This window comes from Dermochelys coriacea, chromosome 8 (genome assembly GCF_009764565.3).
Source record: "Dermochelys coriacea isolate rDerCor1 chromosome 8, rDerCor1.pri.v4, whole genome shotgun sequence".
NCBI lineage: Eukaryota > Metazoa > Chordata > Testudines > Dermochelyidae > Dermochelys > Dermochelys coriacea.
The window spans coordinates 71249047-71269306 of NC_050075.1; the positions used below are offsets into that span (position 1 = coordinate 71249047).

Sequence of the window (20260 nt, forward strand, 5' to 3'; positions counted from 1 at the left end):
ATGATCCATTCTCCTTTTTTTCCTCCACCCAAGAAAGCACGCATGAATCGTTACCTTGCAAGCCCGCATATTTAAGGGGTGACCAGTTTGGTATGTTGTAACATCCTCCACCATCCTCTTGTTCCTCAGCATCACACCGATACAGTATTTGATTCAAATCAGCCAAGGTTAATTTAGACGCAATACTGGGAAAGGGAAAAAAAAAAAACCAACATTGATAACTAACTATATAACGGACATCAATTTCATGAAGAATTCTGGTTTTGGTCTAGGCCAAGCTATTTTTTAAAAAGGGATGCTTACAGTTAAACTCCATGTTTAGGCTCCTGAAAACAGGGCCTGATTTTCAAGGGTGCCACGAACCTTACAGCTCACTGACTTAAAAAATCTGGCCATTTATTTAGGAACCATAGAATAGATTTAAGAGTAACTATGGGCTCCTTTTAAAAAACCGAAAACAAAAACAAAAAACCTCCTTTTTGTCCTTATTCTTTTACAAGATTTAAAATTAGCTTATTTCTTTCCACAAGGTTAACTATACAAGAGATCTCTTTTTATCATTGCAGATAAGTACAGAAAATACTAAGTAAATGATCATAGATTTCAATATTATTCAACTCAAATGATGCATCTTTTCTCCACAAAAGCATAATGTAGTATCCACTGGTTTTTGCATTGCTATGTGAATTTCTTTTAAGAAAGCCATTTAGATGGAACTGGTAACCTACATAGTATGTTGACAACAAAGTCATCTGAACACCTTGCTGCAGGATGTAAATTTCCTGGCATAAAATCTACTGTCAGCAGCAAACCCACAGAACTACTCATGTGAAAGAGGTGAGGACTTTTTAAAGTCTGAATCACTATTTTCTGTATAAAGCAATAAGATGGCTAAACATAGTTGTTCATACATTAACCAAGACAGACCCAAAATTTGGCAAAGGATTGTCACTCATTAGCATTTGCAGGCTGATCTCTGCCTCTAATCCAGCTCTCTACTGTATGTATTCTAACAAGGCATACTTACGAAGAAAAAGATTTTTTAATATAGGTGCTGAATGGTCATCAGAAAGACTTCCAGATTTAAAATGAGGACTGAACTGGATCAGGTGATTACGGAGTACGCCGACAGCCTCTCGTGCCTTTGGGTCGAGACTAACTCTGTAAATATCAATGCACAAATTGTAGAAGTTAGCACCTCCACCTACTATTTTTTGAAGTAACAGAATTAACAGACTGAAAAAACCCACCCCTCCATTGCATTTAATCTAGTGCAGCCAACTGACACACATTTAGTAAGTTGATCATCATCATATACCTGAATATTATCACACTTCCCGGTGTTAAGTTTTCAAATTCTATTTCTTGAACAAATTCATTGGGACCTTTTATGGCAGTTCCAGCTTGCTTTATAATTTTACTTTCCCTGATCTTAGAAAAGAAGAAATAGTTGAAACTATAATGAATTCAGTTTTCCTTCTCTGATAAATTGTTGCATCTGCTAGTATAGAGAAAAGATTGTAGTTACCTGGATGTGTTCTCTGATCTCTACTGTGTAATTAGGTAATCCGTTGATAAAATGCTCATCTTTTTATAAGGACTAACATTTCTCTCAATAGTTCTAGCCTCAAGCACTACCTCTTCAATTTTGCCTATAAACAGTTAATTGCATATTATAACTCAAAATACGTACACAAAAATATTGATAGTATATATATATATATATATATATATATATATATATATATATATATATATATATATATATATATATATATATATACACACACATATACACATATACACATATACACATACACACACACACACCCTATATTTTATATATATATATATATATATATATATGGCATTCTTGGTTTTAAAATAAGTTTAAATCTTGCTTGAAACACAAAACAAAATTTTTTTTAACTATAGAGTTTAACTATAGAAAATGCATGTCTCAATTGCACAGTTAAATTACTAAATACATTTGACAGATCTGAAAGGGAATTTTACTGTTCTGTACATTACAGTCACTCAATCTTGATTGATTACACATGTTCACTACACACTTATTGGCCATGGTGTAACCTAAGACAGAATCTTCCTAACTCACAATGAGTTACGGGGATATCAGTCATGGATTACAAGTAAGGGCTTGACTATGCACCATTAAACCCAACAGGTGACTTGCTAGATATGACTATTTGGGGGTTCTGAATTAGGCAAAGCTCTGCACCACTTCCCAAACAGCAATCACAGATCTTATTTTAAACAGAGCACATCAGTTTTTTAAATACCAGAGCAACCGCATTGACATTCAAGACCTTATTTGCTCTATCTATCCAATGATCAAAAAACTAAGCCCTCAATGCTGCAACCACTTACACACGTGCTTAATTTTAAGCATTTTAGCAGTTCCATTGACTTCAGTGGGACTACCATGTGAGAAAGTCAAGCAAGTGAAGAAATGTTTGCAGGTTTGGGTCCTTACTAAAGGTTAATACAAAAAATTCAAATGGCTTCTTCAGAAACGTTACAGCCATCTCAGATCAAATATTGACTTCAATGCAGAATGCTCAATTATCTAATGATGTCTACACTGTCAGTCTTCTGGACCTGCAAAAATACATATGTACAATTGTGCCAGTTTTCTCACTTTGATGCGCCTTTTTAAACTACCACTCTCAACCAACGTAAACCCACACATCTGAAAATTCTTTACCTATAACTACTAGCAACACTTAAGAATACCGTAAAATAAGATACTAAGACTGCTGTATACGGACAAAAGAGAAAAATAGACACTTTCCATATAGTCACTTCCAGTGGTCTTCTACTAGAGTTAATTAGTTTCCCATTTATGTGGCTCATTCGCAAACAGCAAGAAAGGAAATGAAACCACAATATTTCCATGGGGATATTGGGGCAGATGACATACAGTAACTCCTCACTTAAAGTCATCCCGGTTAACGTTGTTTCGTTGCTGATCAATTAAGGAACATGCTCGTTTAAAGTTGTGCAATGCTCCCTTATAAAGATGTTTGGCAGCTGCCTGCTTTGTCCACTGCTTGCAGGAAGAGCAGCCCGTTGCAGCTAGCTGGGGGGTGGTTGGAACCAGGGTGGACTGGCAGCTATCAGCTCCCTGCTCCTCTAAGTTCCCTGTGCAGCAGCTGCCCAGCAGGCTATCAGTTGCTGGCAGTTCAGCTGTCCCTCCCCCCCACTGCCATGTGCTGCTCCTGCCCTCTGCCTTGTAGCTGCTCCCCGGAGTCTCCTGCTTGCTGTGCAGGGGAGGGGGGTGAGGAGGGGGCTAATGTCAGGTTATCCCCCTCCCCCCTACTCCTGCTCCCTGCTTACCCCTTCTCAATATAGAGCAGGGTATAGACAGGACAGGGCTCAGGACGGAGAGAGCTTGCTGGCCCAAGCTCTCCGCAGCTGCTATCTCAACTTCCTGATCTTTTTAAAGGCAATGTAGTTAGAATGGTGTCAGCATACTTAAAGGGGCAATGGACGTCTCTCTCTTTGCCATGCTGTCTCCTCTTCCCCCATTCGTGCTGCCTGGTAGAGTGAGGCTACATTAACAACGTGTAACCCTTGAGGGCTCAGCCAAATGCTAGTTCATCATTTAACAGTAAGGCATTCCCTAGAAAATATCCCACCCTCTTACTCACCCCCGCAACCAAACTTCACAATCATCATTGCTGTGTACAGTATTAAATTGTTTGTTTAAAACTTATACTGTGCGTACGTGCGTGTATATATTAGTTTTTTGTCTGGTGAAAAAAATTTCCCTGGAACCTAACCTCCCTATTTACATTAATTCTTATGGGGAAACTGGATTCGCTTAACATCTTTTCACTTAAAGTCGCATTTTTCAGGAACAACTACAACGTTAAGTGAGGAGTTACTGTATTTTTGTTTTAAATTCAAAAGTGATTTTAAGTTGGTGTCCCTTTAACTATTTGTGATGCATAGATATTAAAACATATAAAAGGTACCTAATATTGCATACTAATCACATAACCTTCAAGAAATTAGAATCAACATGGCGAGTACGGAGTCTCTCAATCACTCAGTTTCAGCTTTAAGCTTTAATTTCCTTGATATGGTCAACTCTTTAAAAACAGGTTTGAATACCTGGGATGCACATTTGAGGCACTTCTTTGCTGTAGGAGGAAGTTTTAGGATCTCTGAAAGCAGTACGAGACACAGCCACTACAGACTGGTGTGTGTTAGGACAATGCCTAGTCACTGCTACTATATCCTCATCAACTTGATCCACATACACCTACAAAATACATAAATTAACACACATTCTTATTTTGATAATAAATTTAAACGAGTGAAACATTTTACTTCAATTTCTTGCCTGAATGAAGCCTTTGGCTCCCAGCTCTTGATGCAGCCTGTTCATGGCCAGCCTTCCTGCTATAATTCCAGTTTGGAAATTAACTTCACCAGGAGTGGAGGGTGTTGCTGCTGGATTCCATTTGGCATAAAACCTCTCTTCAGAGACTACAGAAATCTGCAAATAAATTAAACTTTAGCCATACATGAACTATTCTGAAAAATAATTGGAAATGCCATATTTTACTTACACACACACACACGTACGTATATATACATACACTCAGATACATTTATCTGATATTACAAATTTATTATTTACTGATATAGTAAAATAGCTAATAAGCTATCTACTTGGAATTTTAAATGAGTAAATCACCCATTGTTATTGTATATGCTTTAATGTGTGTTCCAGTATTATAGTAGTGATTTTTTTTTAACTGAGTCAACTGAAGTTTTAAAGAGGAGACAGACCTGGTGTGGTACTAGCTCATCATAGCCTTTGGTGCTTCCAGTAGCACAGCATGCCATGGAGACAATCATTGAGCTGGGAAGAGCATCATACTCAGATCGGTGCTATTGATAAGAATAAAACAATCATCTTATTTCCTTCCAAACACTTAGATACATAGAAATACGTATTCTACAGAAGAACTCATTTATTGATGTGCTTATCACACGGTAATCAGATTAAAACTTCTACTTTTATTTAAAATAAACAAGCAAACAAAATCACCACAAGGCTAAAAAAGCAGAGCTCCTAACAATGTCATCCCAACCTCCAGCAATCTTCCTCTGATCCTCCCACTATTATCCTGGGAAGGTAGAGTGGGTAAGTTTGAGAGAACAGGCAAACGTTACTAGGTTCATAATAGCTGGACATGCAAGAGTAAAAACAGGACATATTTAGTAACTTTTATGCTTCTCTCCCAAAAGGGACAGAGGGTTGAAAGGCAGTGGGAACTACTGTACAACTCCACTTATTTCATGCAACCTTTTAACTACCATCATGTCTTTCCGAAACACCATTCAAAAGTAATTCCATTTTACATATCCGATTCACAGTACAAAAAATATGTATTTAACATGAAAATCTAACATAATTTAAGTGCTCACCTGAATAGGACATTCATTATCATGTGTAACATCCATAAACAGTGCATGTGCAATAGCTGGCATTAAAGGTCTCAAACGTGGCTGAACAAAAGACCCAACTGGTTCTCCTCCAAAGCGGTAAACTAATCTTCCCTCTTCATGACTGTTATATGCACTCATTGCCTCTACAGAACAAAACTTGCATGAGTGTTTACAGGAGAATTACCACCATAACTAAAGATTATCCAATAGGGAGACTAATAAATGGTTTTACATTTGGCACATTAAATAATCAAAGATATTAATGAATAATATTAATAGAACATTAAACTTTAAATTATAGGCAGTGTGTCCATAATTTGAGGGCATTCACTATGTAGTTTATCATCATGTGTTAGGGTGGAAGAGGGGAAAAACATTTAAAATGTTAGGATCCCCTTTTCAAGGTCCACCAGGCTTCAGAGGAGGTGATCAACTAATTAAAAAAACCAAAACCAATAGGCAGGAAGTATGGGGAAGCTATGCCACAAATACTCCCACCCCTCCAGACTGACTTATAACTATTCTTTTTAGACACCTTACACCTAGGATGCACCTCTCAGTCTATGATGCAATAACATACTTAAATAGATAAATATAAAACAAACCATACTATTAAATGCATCTTTGAGCACTTGTTAAATATATGAAATATGATCAATTGTGACATTTTCTTCATAAATGGCACACCATACATGCAGTGTCAGAGAGGTGATGGGGAACCACACACTTAGCAAGCCTACCTCTTATTAAGGAGCTAAGGCCCAATCTAGTCACAAAGATATTGTCCAACTCCTCATTTCCTGTGAACAGCTCAGCCACTACATACAAATCAGCACGCAATTTTCTAGCTGTGTCCAGCATGTACTACAAAAAGCACAGCCAAGGAAGCCACAGAAAAGGAAAAGGCAGAACAGAAAAAAAGAAAGGATACAAGGCTAGGCACAGATTGGGCAGCAGGGAAATGCCATGCAGCAGAGACAAAATGGAAAGCCAAAATACGAAGAAACCAAACAAGTTCAATTATACAAAAGTTAACAAATTGAAAAAGCCGAATCAGGAACAGAAGGATACAACAGATGGAGGAGTTAAGAGAAAAAGGAAGCAGGAAAGATGTTTGAATTTGCAAAGGACAAAGATACAAGAAGAATAAAAAACAAACCAATGTTAGTTTCACATTAAAAAACTTTGAACCATATATAGCAATCCTATATGGCTTTCAGGTGTCTATTGTACCTCTAATAAGACTGGTAATTCCCAGGCGGTTGACAAAGACATTGTCAATATGCTCACTCCCCGTGAAGAGTTCAGCTATCACATAAAGATTAGGTCTGACTGACCTGGCTGCTGCTAGCATCTCCTATAGAGATCATAATTTTTTTTAAATTATCTTCATCAAAAACCCCTTGAAACCTAGGCATATACCATAATATATTATTATGCATGCTAACCAAATAATTGGGTTATTAAACAATTTTGTTCAAGAAAACAAAAATATACTGAATTCAATAAATATACAGAACTTATTGCAAAAAAGCTAGACCCTTGTGCTTGTGAACATTTACAAGATCTGGTATGGTTTTGATAAAGATTATTTGGAAAGCCTCCTGAATAATTTGAAAACTCACAGGATTTTTAGTCAAATTACTTCAAACTTTGGGGGTTTTTTGCTTGTTTTTGTCAATACCTTTTAAACTCAATTGCATGAACGAACAGTTGGGAAGAAAGATCTCTGTTTAAGACACAACACCAATACTTAAATTAAGGGCGAGATAGTTCCCATTCTAGTCCTCTGCACCTTCAAGGACCAAAAGCAGAGAAAATGAGACTTCATACTTCTAAGGCCCAGTCTACAGCTAGAAACTGTACTGATTAATTAAAATAATTTCTAAACTGATTTAAATCTGTGCAACACCCGTCTTTGGATACTCTGAAATCAGTTTAAGAGGGCCTCATATTAGTTTTGCTTAATTTAATAAGAAACTGCATTAAGATCTAAGCACGTCACACAAAGGGGTTGCATCTGCTTAACTAAATTGATTTAGAAACTAATTTTGTTATATTGATGCAGCTGTTTGTGTAGAAAAGTCCTAAGGTAAAAAAGAAAAAACAAGCAGAACACTTAAAAATAACCCTTTCAAACTATATTGTTGTAGGTTATACTTTACCAATTGTGAAAGGCTATGATGAAACACAGTTTAGGTTGGCAACAAGAGTTGCCATTATAGGAAACACTAGCATTTTCAATAACATAGTAGCTATGAAAAGCTGCTGAAAACAAATTCATGGTCATTTGCACCCACTGTTGCCGGTGATGTTGATGAAAAATGACATTTATGACACTCAGTACTGGTCTTGATATATCCATGTCTACTCTGGGGAAATGTGCAAAAAAAAAAAACCCAAAACCCCCCAAACATTCTCATCAGTTCTACTGCCATTTCAGCTAAACCAGAGTTAGGCGCGGTCTATGCTAGAAAACTAGTTCAGTGTAACTATGTTGCTCAGGGGTGTGAAAAATTTCACATCCCTGAGAGGTGCTGTTAACTCAACCTATGACTCTGACTAGATAGCACTAGGTGACGACAGACTCCTTCTCTTGACCTAGCTACTGTCTCTTGGAGGTGCCTTTACTACACTGATGGGAGAACCCCTTCTGTTGGTGTAGGCAGTGTCTACAGAGGAATGCTACAGTGGCGCAGCTATGCCATTGTAGTATTTTAAGTGTAGACATATCCTTAGACACAAGTCTCACGGCTATGCCCTCTTTTATGAGCAGCTCAGTTAAACCTGCTGAAAAGCGGATCTAATTAAAATGGTAGTAACAGCAGGTCTAGCTGTGGGAGGCTTGTCTGCACTATGGCTCCCAGGCGGTTTAGAACTGGTTTAAGTGAATCAATATTTTGTTTCCCCAAATGCAGAACACACTTCTAGATCTGCAATTAGTTTCAATCCTGCTTTGATACAGTCATCAGAAAAATAAACTATTGTGTAAATATTCATTAACTGGACTTACATTTTTTTTTTTCCAATTTATCTTGGAGAGCTAGTTGGAAAGTCACTCATACTATGCTTGATCAGACAGAGCTTTGAAAAAAATATTTTCCATAGTAATCTAAAACAAATTAGATGCAAATGCCCAAAATATTAATTCACGAAGGATGACACCATTTGCAATGAGTTAGATATGACTAGCCTATATTGTTTAAGAGTGATTTTGTCTTGAGGAGAAGGCGGCACTCATCAGAAAGAAAAAAAATAGACTTAACATTCAAGGAATTTCATACCACACCTAAAACAATATTCTGACATAAAGCTCTGTGACAGGAGATACACAGGGTATGGCTCTAAAACACTTGAACCCAGCTAGCACAACAAACAACAACAGTGAAGACAATACAAGCATAGGCTTCAGCACAGGTAGTTCAAGCCTGGCACTCAGTTCACTAGATATGCACTCAGCTCACTAGCCTGTTGTGAATCCTGTGCTGGCCTTTACTGCTATTGTTATCTGCATTACTTGGGTTCAAGCTAGCTCGGATAGGCTAATGCGTGAGTAACTTTTGCTATGCAGACATACACAGGTTTCCATCACAAATAGCATTGTAAATCTTATTTCACTGACAAAAACAACTTTATCATAAAAATGCCTATTCTTTCCACACCTCAGCTACATGAAGAGGAGTTGAGTGACAGTTGTCAAGACGTACTCCATGGAAATATTTGGCAATAATTTCAGTGTATTTTTTCATATGTGCCCACAGGTAAGGGCAGTCTTCTGGTTTATTTCCATAGCGCAGTTTGGCGCTGTCTCCCCAGCAAATAAGTTCTCTTCTTAGGTAAACATTTGAACCTGCAAAGAAAAGAAATTCATTTAGCTATAATACGCCACTGGGAGCAAGTGCATGTGACACATTGAGTTTAGGGCTAAAGAAGTTAAAAAAAAAAGATTAAAACAAGATTCCTAACTATACCATATCAACTGCCAAATTACATACTGTATGCTAAATTACAGTTCCCCATATCAGATTATTCTAAAGGTGCATTTAAGATCTCTGTTCATAGAACTATATTAATATCAGTAAACCAATTTGTATTTTAAATCTCAAATAAGGTACAACAATGGTTGAATGAAAGAATGGAATAAAAGAAAACAGTGTACTATGCATTAAAATTAACAGCACTTCAAACTCAATGAAAAGTCTCCCTTTCTCTACAATCTTTTCCATATTTTCAGTTATCTACAAAACAATAATTAAAATACCAACAGAAAATATTCATAGTGAACAGGTTTGTACTGGCATCTGTGTGTATAATATAAACAGTCTCAATTTTAAAATTTAATCAATTTTAGCAGCAGTTTCTATTCCTATTAATCTAGGGTTACATTTTGAAAAAGCACCTACGTCACTGAGATGACTTGGAAAATTGTACTCCTAATCTGTTTCATTTATTCACTTATTGCAGTCTTTTAGATGTGATCCGTATAAATTTTAAAATCACAATTTATCTGCAAATGATGCTCCACTCCACTGCACCACAAAACATGAGATTTTCTACTATTTTAACAAGGCACAGCCCTGGAAGATTTTATTAAAAGTATTTTGTCAGAGTCAGACCAGGAAAAAGGTGTTTATGATCAGTTGAAGACATCCAAGAAGGCTGCAGAAGCTACTTTGATTTTCAGCATCAGCTGTCAAGCCACAGTTGATAATTGCTTACAATCATGCATAAGGAACATATTGCTCATTAAATGCAGTCATTTGAAATAAGGCTTTCTGATGGTCTGATTGCTTTGATTCGACAATGACCTCTTCTTATTCTACTCAGTTAGCGAAGTAAAAAATGTTGAGTCATGAAACACAAGGAAAGCTTTCTGCACACATTTGAGAAACTAATCCTGCATGACTTCAAACTTCTCCTTCTGCTATTTTTGAGAATTTTTTCACTCCAAACATTTGGGCCCTGGCAAGTTGTGAACATCTGTTAACTGCGATCACAGAAAAAGGAGAGCTATGACACGCTGATAGCCTGCACCACAGTTACCTGTGCATCACCACACAATGTTTGATCAATGGAAGTGTGCAAGTCATGGGGTTAGTGCCCCTTAAGGCAAACTGATTTAAATGGATTGTCAGATATTGAGATACAAGTGTCTTCAAACACCCGCGTGAAATCCTGGCACCAAATTCAATTGTAAAACTCCTACTGATTTCAAATGGGGCCAAGATTTCACTCATTCAGTGAAAACTAGACAATGGGAGACAACTGCACTAGCCAAATACATGTATATTTGCCAACATGAAAGGTCAGCCAACTGAAGGATGAATAAAAAATAATTAATTCCACACTGGGCAAACATGTATTATCTTCAGCTACGCCTTGACTTTTACTTATTTATTTTAAAGAGAATATATACAGAAAAAAAAGGAAGTCAATTATTCTGCAACAATTAAGAGCCACATACTGAAAGTACCTATTGGCAGAGCTCTGACAGGTTTTCAGTAAATTTATGAGTCTCACTTTAAGAGCGAACAGTTGCTGTGATGTTGTCCACAGGCTAGATTTACGGAGCTTCCCCTCTCCTTCCTTTACGAATGACATGAATGTTCTCAGTTTAGTCATTAGCAAAACTTCCAGTCTAGAAGGGGTATGGAATAAGAGAATCCAAGACCAGAGACCAGGCTGTGCAGGTGAAGATACAGTTTGGTTCCTGAATTGGAATTAAAACTCCAACGCACTGGACAAAAACTTCCACTGCTCTGTATTTTCCCCAAATAAAATAAAAGTTATAGGTGATCTGAGAATTTAAGACTATTGTGGGGTGGGGGTACCTTAAAGGCAAAATTGAGGATCTGGCCCTCAAAGTTCAGATGTATTTGAGCTATCTATATAGAAAATGCAGTCAGAATAAAAAAGCAGGGAAAAATATTATGTTCAATTCTCCTAACTCAAACGCCAGGAAAGGTATGTTTAAACTTAAATTGCATCCCTTCAAGTAGAGAGATTAAGCATAGAAAATTTAATTTAAAAAAAGTGAATGTCTCAGAAAATCAGGATCATAACATAAGTCCATTCTTACTTATTCAGAAAGCAAATGTTTTACAGCTTAAAACTATAGTAGGTACTACCAGTGGTTGCTATAAACATGGAAAGATGATAGTCAACAGCACCCAGAGAATGAAAAGTTATCTACATTGAAAGACACTCTCTCTAAATCCTCAAGTATTTTTAGTGTCACTAGCATGCTGAATTGGAACACAAATACTATATACTGGCACAATTTTCAATTAAAATTTGGAACTGTGTTGAGATAGACTCAGAAAAATGCCATTTTTGCTTTGTTTATAAAGTGATTTGAAGTTCAGTTCACAAACCTGGTTCAGCAAAGTTTCTCAGAGGATCGTCTCCCATTACCCAACCGTTATGAGCCAAGAAATGACAAGCTTTATCAGGCTGATGCATCAGAGATTCTTCCTCTTCCAAGGTCATCTCTTTAAATGGGTAAGTAAAGTATCTAGAGATTGCACAAATACTTAATTTTAAAGTGCATTTTAGTTTGTCTTAATTTTTGAAGACAATTGAAATACCTCCTGCCTTATATCAACCAATAAGTTGCATGAAGACCTAGTTTTTATTCATTGTAAAAAGTATCTGCTATTGTTAGAACATAAATGAAGGGCTGTTTTCTGTTTTGCAACATAGCCGGATAACTTGGGATGACAAGATAAGCTGCTGAAATGTGATATTTCACCGATATTTTGAAGACTAAGGCCCACATTTTTAAAAGTATGGCTGTAAACACTTACAATGGAATTTAGGCTCCTAAATGCCTAGCTCTCTTTTGAAAATTAGATTTAGACACCTAAATCAGTTATGGATTGCACCACTGAGCACAGCAATGCCTAAATACCTTTCAAAAATCTGGGTTTAAGGTCCCAATCCTGCAAACACTCATGCATATCCTTAATTTTAATGCATGTAAATAGTTCCATTTAAGTTTTATTCCATATTCCAAATTATGCTCAGTAAGTAGGGATTTTGGGTCATCTTATCCTCTTTACTAAGTAGTTCACTGCTTCCACACTAGTAGAGATTCTAACAGCTTCACACAAAGGATCCCCTGCGCATCCGATTTCCCTCAGACTGCACTTCACACCCTTGCAAAACTCCACTATGCAGCTGACCCGGCAAGTGCAGCATGGTATAATTTTCCCTGCTCCCCCAAGATGAGCACTATATGAACACCATGCAAAATCCTTTGGATTTCAATAGAGTCCTAAACACTATACTGTGTTCTATAGAGTCATCTGATGTTCACTTTTTTGGGGGTAGGATTTTATCCAAAATTCTTATCAAGTTCAGTCATTGCTAAGTTGCTAACAAAGCATCATCAGTGTTTAGTCTTACTAAGTGACCATTCCATCTGTGTGCATAAGGGAGGAGGAGAAAGATGGGGAAAGAGCTGCAAAGGCTTACACTGTAGCTCAGAATATGAAAATGAAATTTTGCAGGCCAGTAGTTCAAAACAGAAGATTTTAGTCTTAAAATTAGAGTAGCCATGAAGCCAACTACTATAAGGAAGGCATCCCATGTTATTATGATGAAAAGGTGGAGCTTTATACTGAAGTTTAGTTTTACTGAATTTTGCATTCACCTCACCAGAGATGTTTCTCCTCCACAGGCATAAATGCAACTTATACTAACCCTCGCTGAAGTAAAGCTGAAGTTCCAAATTCATACTTCCTCAATTAAAATAAGTTCCACATAGTTTGGTTTCTAAGATAAGGCCTGATTCTTCTCTTCTTACACAGTTGTTACTCCACTGACTTAAGAAGGAGTTACTCCTAACTTATATCAGTGTAAAGGTCCAATCTTGCAAGGTGATCAGCAGGACTGCTGAAGTTCATGACAATGATCGTTCCTTATAGGACGTGACCTTAAAGATGATAAGAATCAGGCCGATAATATTGTATGTAACATCAAATCTGGAAGTTCTAGTCAATTCAAGAAAGAAAAATTTTTAAATGGGTTTTTGAGAGGAAGACAAAGACACAATACCTGGTAACTAAAGGGTATTTTCTACTAACAGGACCATGTTTAGGACCATGGTCAGCCAGTCTCTCATAAACCACAGTCTCCAGAAGACAAGTGACTGCCTGGAAGTACATTAAATTTAAATGTTAGTTCAATAAAATAGAATTATGATTTATAACAGAAAGCAAGAATTCAACATTTAAATGCAGCATTAATAAGACCTGCTCTTGATGGTAGTTAATTTGCCGGAACTGCTCAGCATTTAATTCTTCAATTCTCTTTTGGAACCAGTTACAGCATTCTTGTATTGCAGCTGGCCCATTGCTAAACAAGAGAAAAACAGCAATTAAAAGCCATTAGGTTCAGATATCATTATACACCTGTCTAAAGCTCCCACATTTTAAAAAGATATATATTTATAAATCAAAGGTAACTCAAATATTGAGGAATGAAAATTCTAATTCCCTCCCCCACCCAGAACATACCACCATGCTAGATTTTTCAGTTTAAAGTTAAGATTCAGTTTCTCTTGTACAAACCCAATATTACAGTACCTATGTGGTATGAATGTTGCCAATGCAATATTCATGTCTACAGTACAGCCAAGTCGCTTATATTCAGGATCCTGAATTATTTGAAGATGTTGGTTTGGATCAGATTTAGTTTTCCTGTTATCTGAAGAAAAACATTTAACACAAAATGTTGTAGAGTAGAAGTTTAAAACCACAGAATAAAAAACAGAATAAATCTTAAAAACAAAGAATACAATTTTTGCTGTTACTGTCTATATTTCATTTTGTAGGTAAACTGGAAGGGAGAAAAACCAGGTGTACTCAACGTTAGGGAGGTTATTCCTTCACCCACTTACTTCCCTGGTCCTTCTCGCATGAACAGAGAGCAACACCACCCAAAGTCTAAAGGTGCAAACAATTTGATGTTTATTGCGGTGAACTTCCAGCAAGCATGTTTCCAGTTTCCTTCCTTAGTGTCCCCCTTCCCAGCTCTGACACCACAGAGCCTTACACTTGTGTCCCTGTTCCCATTCCTGCCCTTAGCCAAACATGATTCCAATTTCCCCACCCCCATTCCCTCTTCCCATTTCCCCCCCCCCCCACACACACCCACCCACCCACTTCCTGATTGGCCGCAGACTATATAGTAAAACTTGAGTTCTGCTTAGCTATACCTTAACCAATCATTTTCCTGAAATTTACCTAACCAATCCTAACATATTGTAACATGATTATTAAACCAATTATATCCCACCACCTTGATTAGTTTACACCCAGCAAAATTAATTATACAGCAGACAGGAACAGTCACAGAACCAGACAGAGATTATACAGACAAACAATAGCAAAGTGAGAACTATAAGGACAACACAATACAGAAGTGAGGATTTCACATCCCAGCTATTGATAAGTGAGTTCTTGACAGACAGGATGCTATCTAACTAAGTTTCCTTTTACATCTTCTAGGCACTTCCCTTTCTCTGGAGGCGACAGGCATTATCAGGACAGGACTGTATTCCTAACAGCCCAATAGCACCTTATTTCAATGTGACTAGTTTGAAATGTGAGGAGGTGACTGGTCGCTTCCCAGCTTATGGCTGCCTCTGCTGCTTAGCCAAAGGCCTTAGCCTAAGAACAGGGCCTCAGACTGTCACAGTAAGAGAAGGCCCTTACACCCGCAGACAATAATTTTGGATTCTCTTTCTTTTATACCTCTAGAACTAGCCAAGTGATAAGAATACACCTAAATTCTTAGAGTACAGGTCTTTACAGACAGGCCTGAATATCTATATCCTAACACTCAAGTTAATTGCAAAAACACCCATTGACTTCAGCCGGGTCAGGATTTTAGCTCAATTCTCAGACAAAGTAGTTTTTAAAGTACTTGTCAATTGTGCATATTGATGAAAGATACAAAAATAAAGTTTGTCAGAATTGATAGTGTTCAAGATGAATGCATGCTCAGAGGCAAACCAAAACAGAACACCAAAAAACCTCCCCCACACACCAACCAAAAAAAAACCCCACTATACCCTGTGGGTTTCTTGCAATACCGTCCACTAACTACTAGTAACCTGTCTCATCTGTTATACTATTTTAAATAATAAAAATATTTCAGAAGAATTATATATCTAATTTACCATAGTCTAGCATGAATTAATTTGTGGTGTGCACACACACCCCCACACGCAAGCGCACATTTTCAATTGATACTTTCTTCTACCAAAACTTTTTTGTAGATGAGTGAGCTGGGCAAACTACTGCCTTCAACACACTTAAGACTTCCCACATTGTTTTTTCCTCCCCACCCCACTGTGTTTATCATTTACATACAAGGTTTGCCCAACAGCAGATAAACAAACTGAAGTATAAGGATTATTTATGTGTAACAGGCATGTTTTTACCTTGAGTCAGAAGGATTTTAAATTGCTGAACAGCTTTGTTAACATCTACTTGGAAAAATTCCCATAGTTTTATCTTGGGATACATATCCTCCCAAATTATTTTACGGATACACTGTAAAAAAGAAAAAAAGTTACTTTTACAATACACAAGTCCTATAAAACTATTAAATGTTGCTATTAAAAAATAAGCTCTTCAGGGCAGGAATTGTCTTCCTATATGTTTGAAAAAATGAGCACATTTTAGGCACTACCACAGTATAGATAACTAAACATTTCTTCATCCAGTTTCACTGATTATTATTATTATTATTATTACAAAAGTGAAATGCTATATTTCTCATTTACTTACATTCAGATGATGGTCATTTTCAATTGAAGGAAGCAGTCCCTTATCTCTGTATTTCCCTTCAGCCACACTACAGCTTAAATGCCAGAGAGCCCTGTCTAAGATCCAGGCTGGTTTCAGATGCGGAGAATTTACAAGATTATAACCACATTCTGGATGCACCCTAATCCATTCGCTGTTAGCAGCTTATTTAAGGAGAGGAGGGGAAAAAAAAAACCCAGAACAATTAAACAAGTTGAATTATTTAACTTTTATACAAACATCTTGGGACCAAAACATTAGGATAGCACAGGAGGTAAAATCAGTTCCTTTTCCAATGGAAGTGTTGACTTCAGCCAATGCAGAATCAGGCCATGTGAAAGCTTGCATTCCACTAGCGTCTTTGATATGACTATAGAAAGTCAGTAAACAAACAGGTATCACTTCTAATATAGCAGAGAGAATTTTACATTTTTTGTTGCAAAAACACCACACACTGGTTGCTGGGCATTATTTCTCTCAGAATAGCCCCTTGATATGTTTACAGTCAAGAATATCATTTCTCACCAAGTATGGTGCTAAAATGGCCTAAAGATACAAGATGTTCCAAAGAAACAGAACCTTTCAGAGTAGTGATTTGGATGCCTGGGAGAGTAGAGGAGAGGTGAACCCAGAGTGGAGGATTTATATATGACCCTATGCTGTAAATAAACTTATCAGGCCACTGTACCAGATGTAGTGATGGGAAGGGAGGCAAATCATAGATCTTCATTACAAAGCCCTGATACAGAGTAATAAGCACATCCTTCCCTCTGATGCATGCAGCAAGCTGAATGACAGTTCACATAAGACCCCTTTATCATCACTCCTGTTTTCTAAGACAAAGCTCTGTGGTAACATTCTGTGGCAGCATAGAGAAAAATACTGGTTTGTTTTAAATAAAATTAAAAATGAACACAATACAGAAATCAATGAGCCCTTATCTCAGAAACTGAGTGCAACCCACTGCACTATACACAAGGCTATGCCTGTAATAATAGTGGGTACCCCTGAAGGGTGGAAGAGATTATAAATCACTGGGGGAATATGAAAGAGAAGAAAAGCAAGCATCTAACTCCCATTACTTCATTTCTCTTTCCTCATGGAAAAGTCCTACACAGAGTTTAATAATAAATTTCTCTTTTCATGGGATCTTTTGAACTAGTCTACGTAATATAATAGAGCATTAGAACTGCTATTGAATGGCTCAACAACCAAACAAAAATTATTAAATTCCACAGGGTTTTTCTGGGAGCAATTTCATTCAACACTATTGGTTTCACCTCTGTATAATTCTTACATGACTTTTAGATGTGCGTTTTCTTAGCACTGAATTGTTTTAGCGGAGTCATGAGAGACTGAAGTAAAGCAAATGTGGTACCTAACAAGGAAAAAAGGATTGTCTGTTACTAGCCACAAGTAATTTCTAACCTTGGTAAAACAGCAGAATAAATATTAAGAAAAAGTCAAAATCCCCTACATCACAATGGAACCACAAACAACATGGGCTGATTAATAAAAACTACCAACTGTTTTTGAGGGTTTGTTGGGGTTTTTTGCGGGGGAGAGGCAGGGGATCTTTTTATATCAAAGAAAAAGAAACAGTACTGCTGCTCACCCTATAGTATGTATAGGTCTCTCTTGTTCAAAGTGACCATTACCATTGCAGCTCAATATCATTTAGAATTTGGCTTTGACTGTTCGACCTTTATAAATATGGAACTCTGCCATCCACAACTAAAAGTAGGTAGCCTGCTCATTTGAAAGTAACAAAGCAACATTACCTTGGGCTTTTAAAAGATTCACTTGTAAATATTTTGTATGGGGTATTATTCAACATGCATATGCTACCTCAGACATCTGTATGAAAAATATTTTTTTCTTTAAAAAGCAAAGTTATCCTATTCTGCGTAGATGAGCAAAAAGCATGATAGATGCTTCTAAGAAAGACTTCTCCTTCGGCCTCAGAAATGGTTGATTGATTCTTTCCAACAAAATATAAGGCAGCAAAATGACAACTTTTCACTTGATTCTGAGAAACGGCCTTTCTAGCCTACAGAGAGGAGATGAAAATATTTCTAATCATTGTGATAAAGGAATTGCTTTGAAGATTAATCCTCTCAATAATTGGAATTTAGAGAGAGAAACTTATTTCTAGAGAAACACTAGACACACAGCATTATGCTTGACAAACTATTCTTGTTTTGTGAAATGCAATAGACCGGAAAATATATGTATATCTGATTAGAGAAATTCACAGATGTAGGGATTTTCAGTAAATAATATATTCACCATAATATTAGCTTCATTTTAAAAAAGGAAGAAAGAAGTTTACTAGCCCATTCTGTTGTGAAGATTAGTTTCAGAACTGAAATTAATGCAATGTTGTCTTTTTGAGCGTGCAGCCAGATGCACAAACAATAGCACTCAGACTTTTTCCCTTTCATCTCAAATAAGTGTTGACTTTGATGACTAGTTTGATTTACCACATAAATTTAAGTGCTACTGAAGACTGATTAAAATAGTTCTGGCTGTAGGGAAATGGGAGAAATCTCCCTAAACTGCAATGCACATACACGCTGGGCAGAGAGAGACGACAGAAGAGATAAAGCAGGGCTGGTAGCTAGAGAATAGTGCAGGAACTGTGGTTACAGATGTTAAAATATAGCAAATTCTCATCCAGTCTTGTGGGGACATTATAAGGCCCAGCCCTCCAAACACACAAGTGAATAACTTTATTCATGTGAGTAAAGTTACACACATGCATGAGAATTTGTAGACTCAGAGCCCAAGTTTTTAATCTATATTTGTAAAAAGGCTTATTGTAGCAAGAATACCAGACGAGGCCAGGAGTGTTTGTTGTTTGCAAGGCTAGCTAGCTCAAAAGAAATAAACTGCAAGTTTTGTTTGCTTTACACACAGCTACATTTCATTTAAAAGAAATGATTGTGACACTAACATGTTTAATCATTTTATTGCTGATCCTTTTATCAGACATTCAGTTGTTTGAGAGTACTGCATAAAACTAAGCCTGCTTTTTTTTGAATATGAAAACGGCCAAATATTCTATCTAATTATTTTGATTAGTCAAATAATGATTAAGACACTTCCCAGAAGCGGCTTAGAATTAAAATATTCCAACTGAAATCTTTTTCACCAACTTAAATAAAAAAAGAACCACCACCTATATTAGTTTATCAGCAGCAAACAAAATAAAATCCTGGAACCTTTTAAAATGCATGTATATCTAACCAAGCAAAGTTTTTAATGGCTGTCCTCACTTGCCTCTTCTTGGCCTACCACTCCTACACTTCTTGCTGTTATGACTTATGTTATGTCCAAACTTGGGTCCTTGTTTTCCAAACACGTGTTCATGTGAATAGCTCTTGCTCATGTGACTAAGAGTTTGCAGGCTTCAGCTCTTCCATTTTACAGCCATTGGAGTATGGACCATCTATTTAGCTATAAAAATACCATAGGCCACACTAATGGTACCATAGAAATATTACATACTGAACTGTATTTAGATATTAAACTCCTACAAAAAATAAAATATACAGAGTTGGTACCAAGGACACACATGACTTTTGGAAATGGGCACAGGAGTGGGTATGTGGGAAAAGGGTTTTCCTTGGTACATCGTGGAAATGTACAGTCTTTCATGGGATCTGGGAGAATGTATATGCTAGAATTCATCTTACTCTTTTAAATAATCATCTTATTCCTAATCTGTTTTTGTTAGGAGAAATCCCCAAATCATTGCTCAATGAGTCAAAGAAATGGATTTTAAAAGCGTCTTTGATGTCTAAGTAAATAGCACTCCAACACCTGAAAGCATCAAAAGTTCCAAAAATAGAGGGGTGCAATGAGCTATGAGTAGCAGCTCTACAGAGTATGTTATAAAAGAAACTGGAAGACTGAAAACATATGATCTATTTTTGCACTATTATGTGGAATAATTA

General features: G+C 36.8%; 1 protein-coding gene across 1 annotated transcript in view; it reads right to left on the reverse strand.

The window, feature by feature from the left end:
* The window catches only part of AGL (amylo-alpha-1, 6-glucosidase, 4-alpha-glucanotransferase), a 60448-nt gene that overhangs the window by 30873 nt on the left and 9315 nt on the right, over positions 1-20260 (reverse strand). Inside the window, 17 exon segments of the mRNA XM_038412187.2 lie at positions 55-185; positions 1015-1161; positions 1319-1431; positions 1529-1593; positions 1596-1652; positions 4138-4288; positions 4370-4525; positions 4822-4923; positions 5464-5627; positions 6225-6348; positions 9147-9334; positions 11859-11998; positions 13543-13640; positions 13740-13842; positions 14073-14193; positions 15935-16046; positions 16284-16465. Coding sequence (XP_038268115.1) covers positions 55-185; positions 1015-1161; positions 1319-1431; positions 1529-1593; positions 1596-1652; positions 4138-4288; positions 4370-4525; positions 4822-4923; positions 5464-5627; positions 6225-6348; positions 9147-9334; positions 11859-11998; positions 13543-13640; positions 13740-13842; positions 14073-14193; positions 15935-16046; positions 16284-16465 — 2154 coding nt within the window.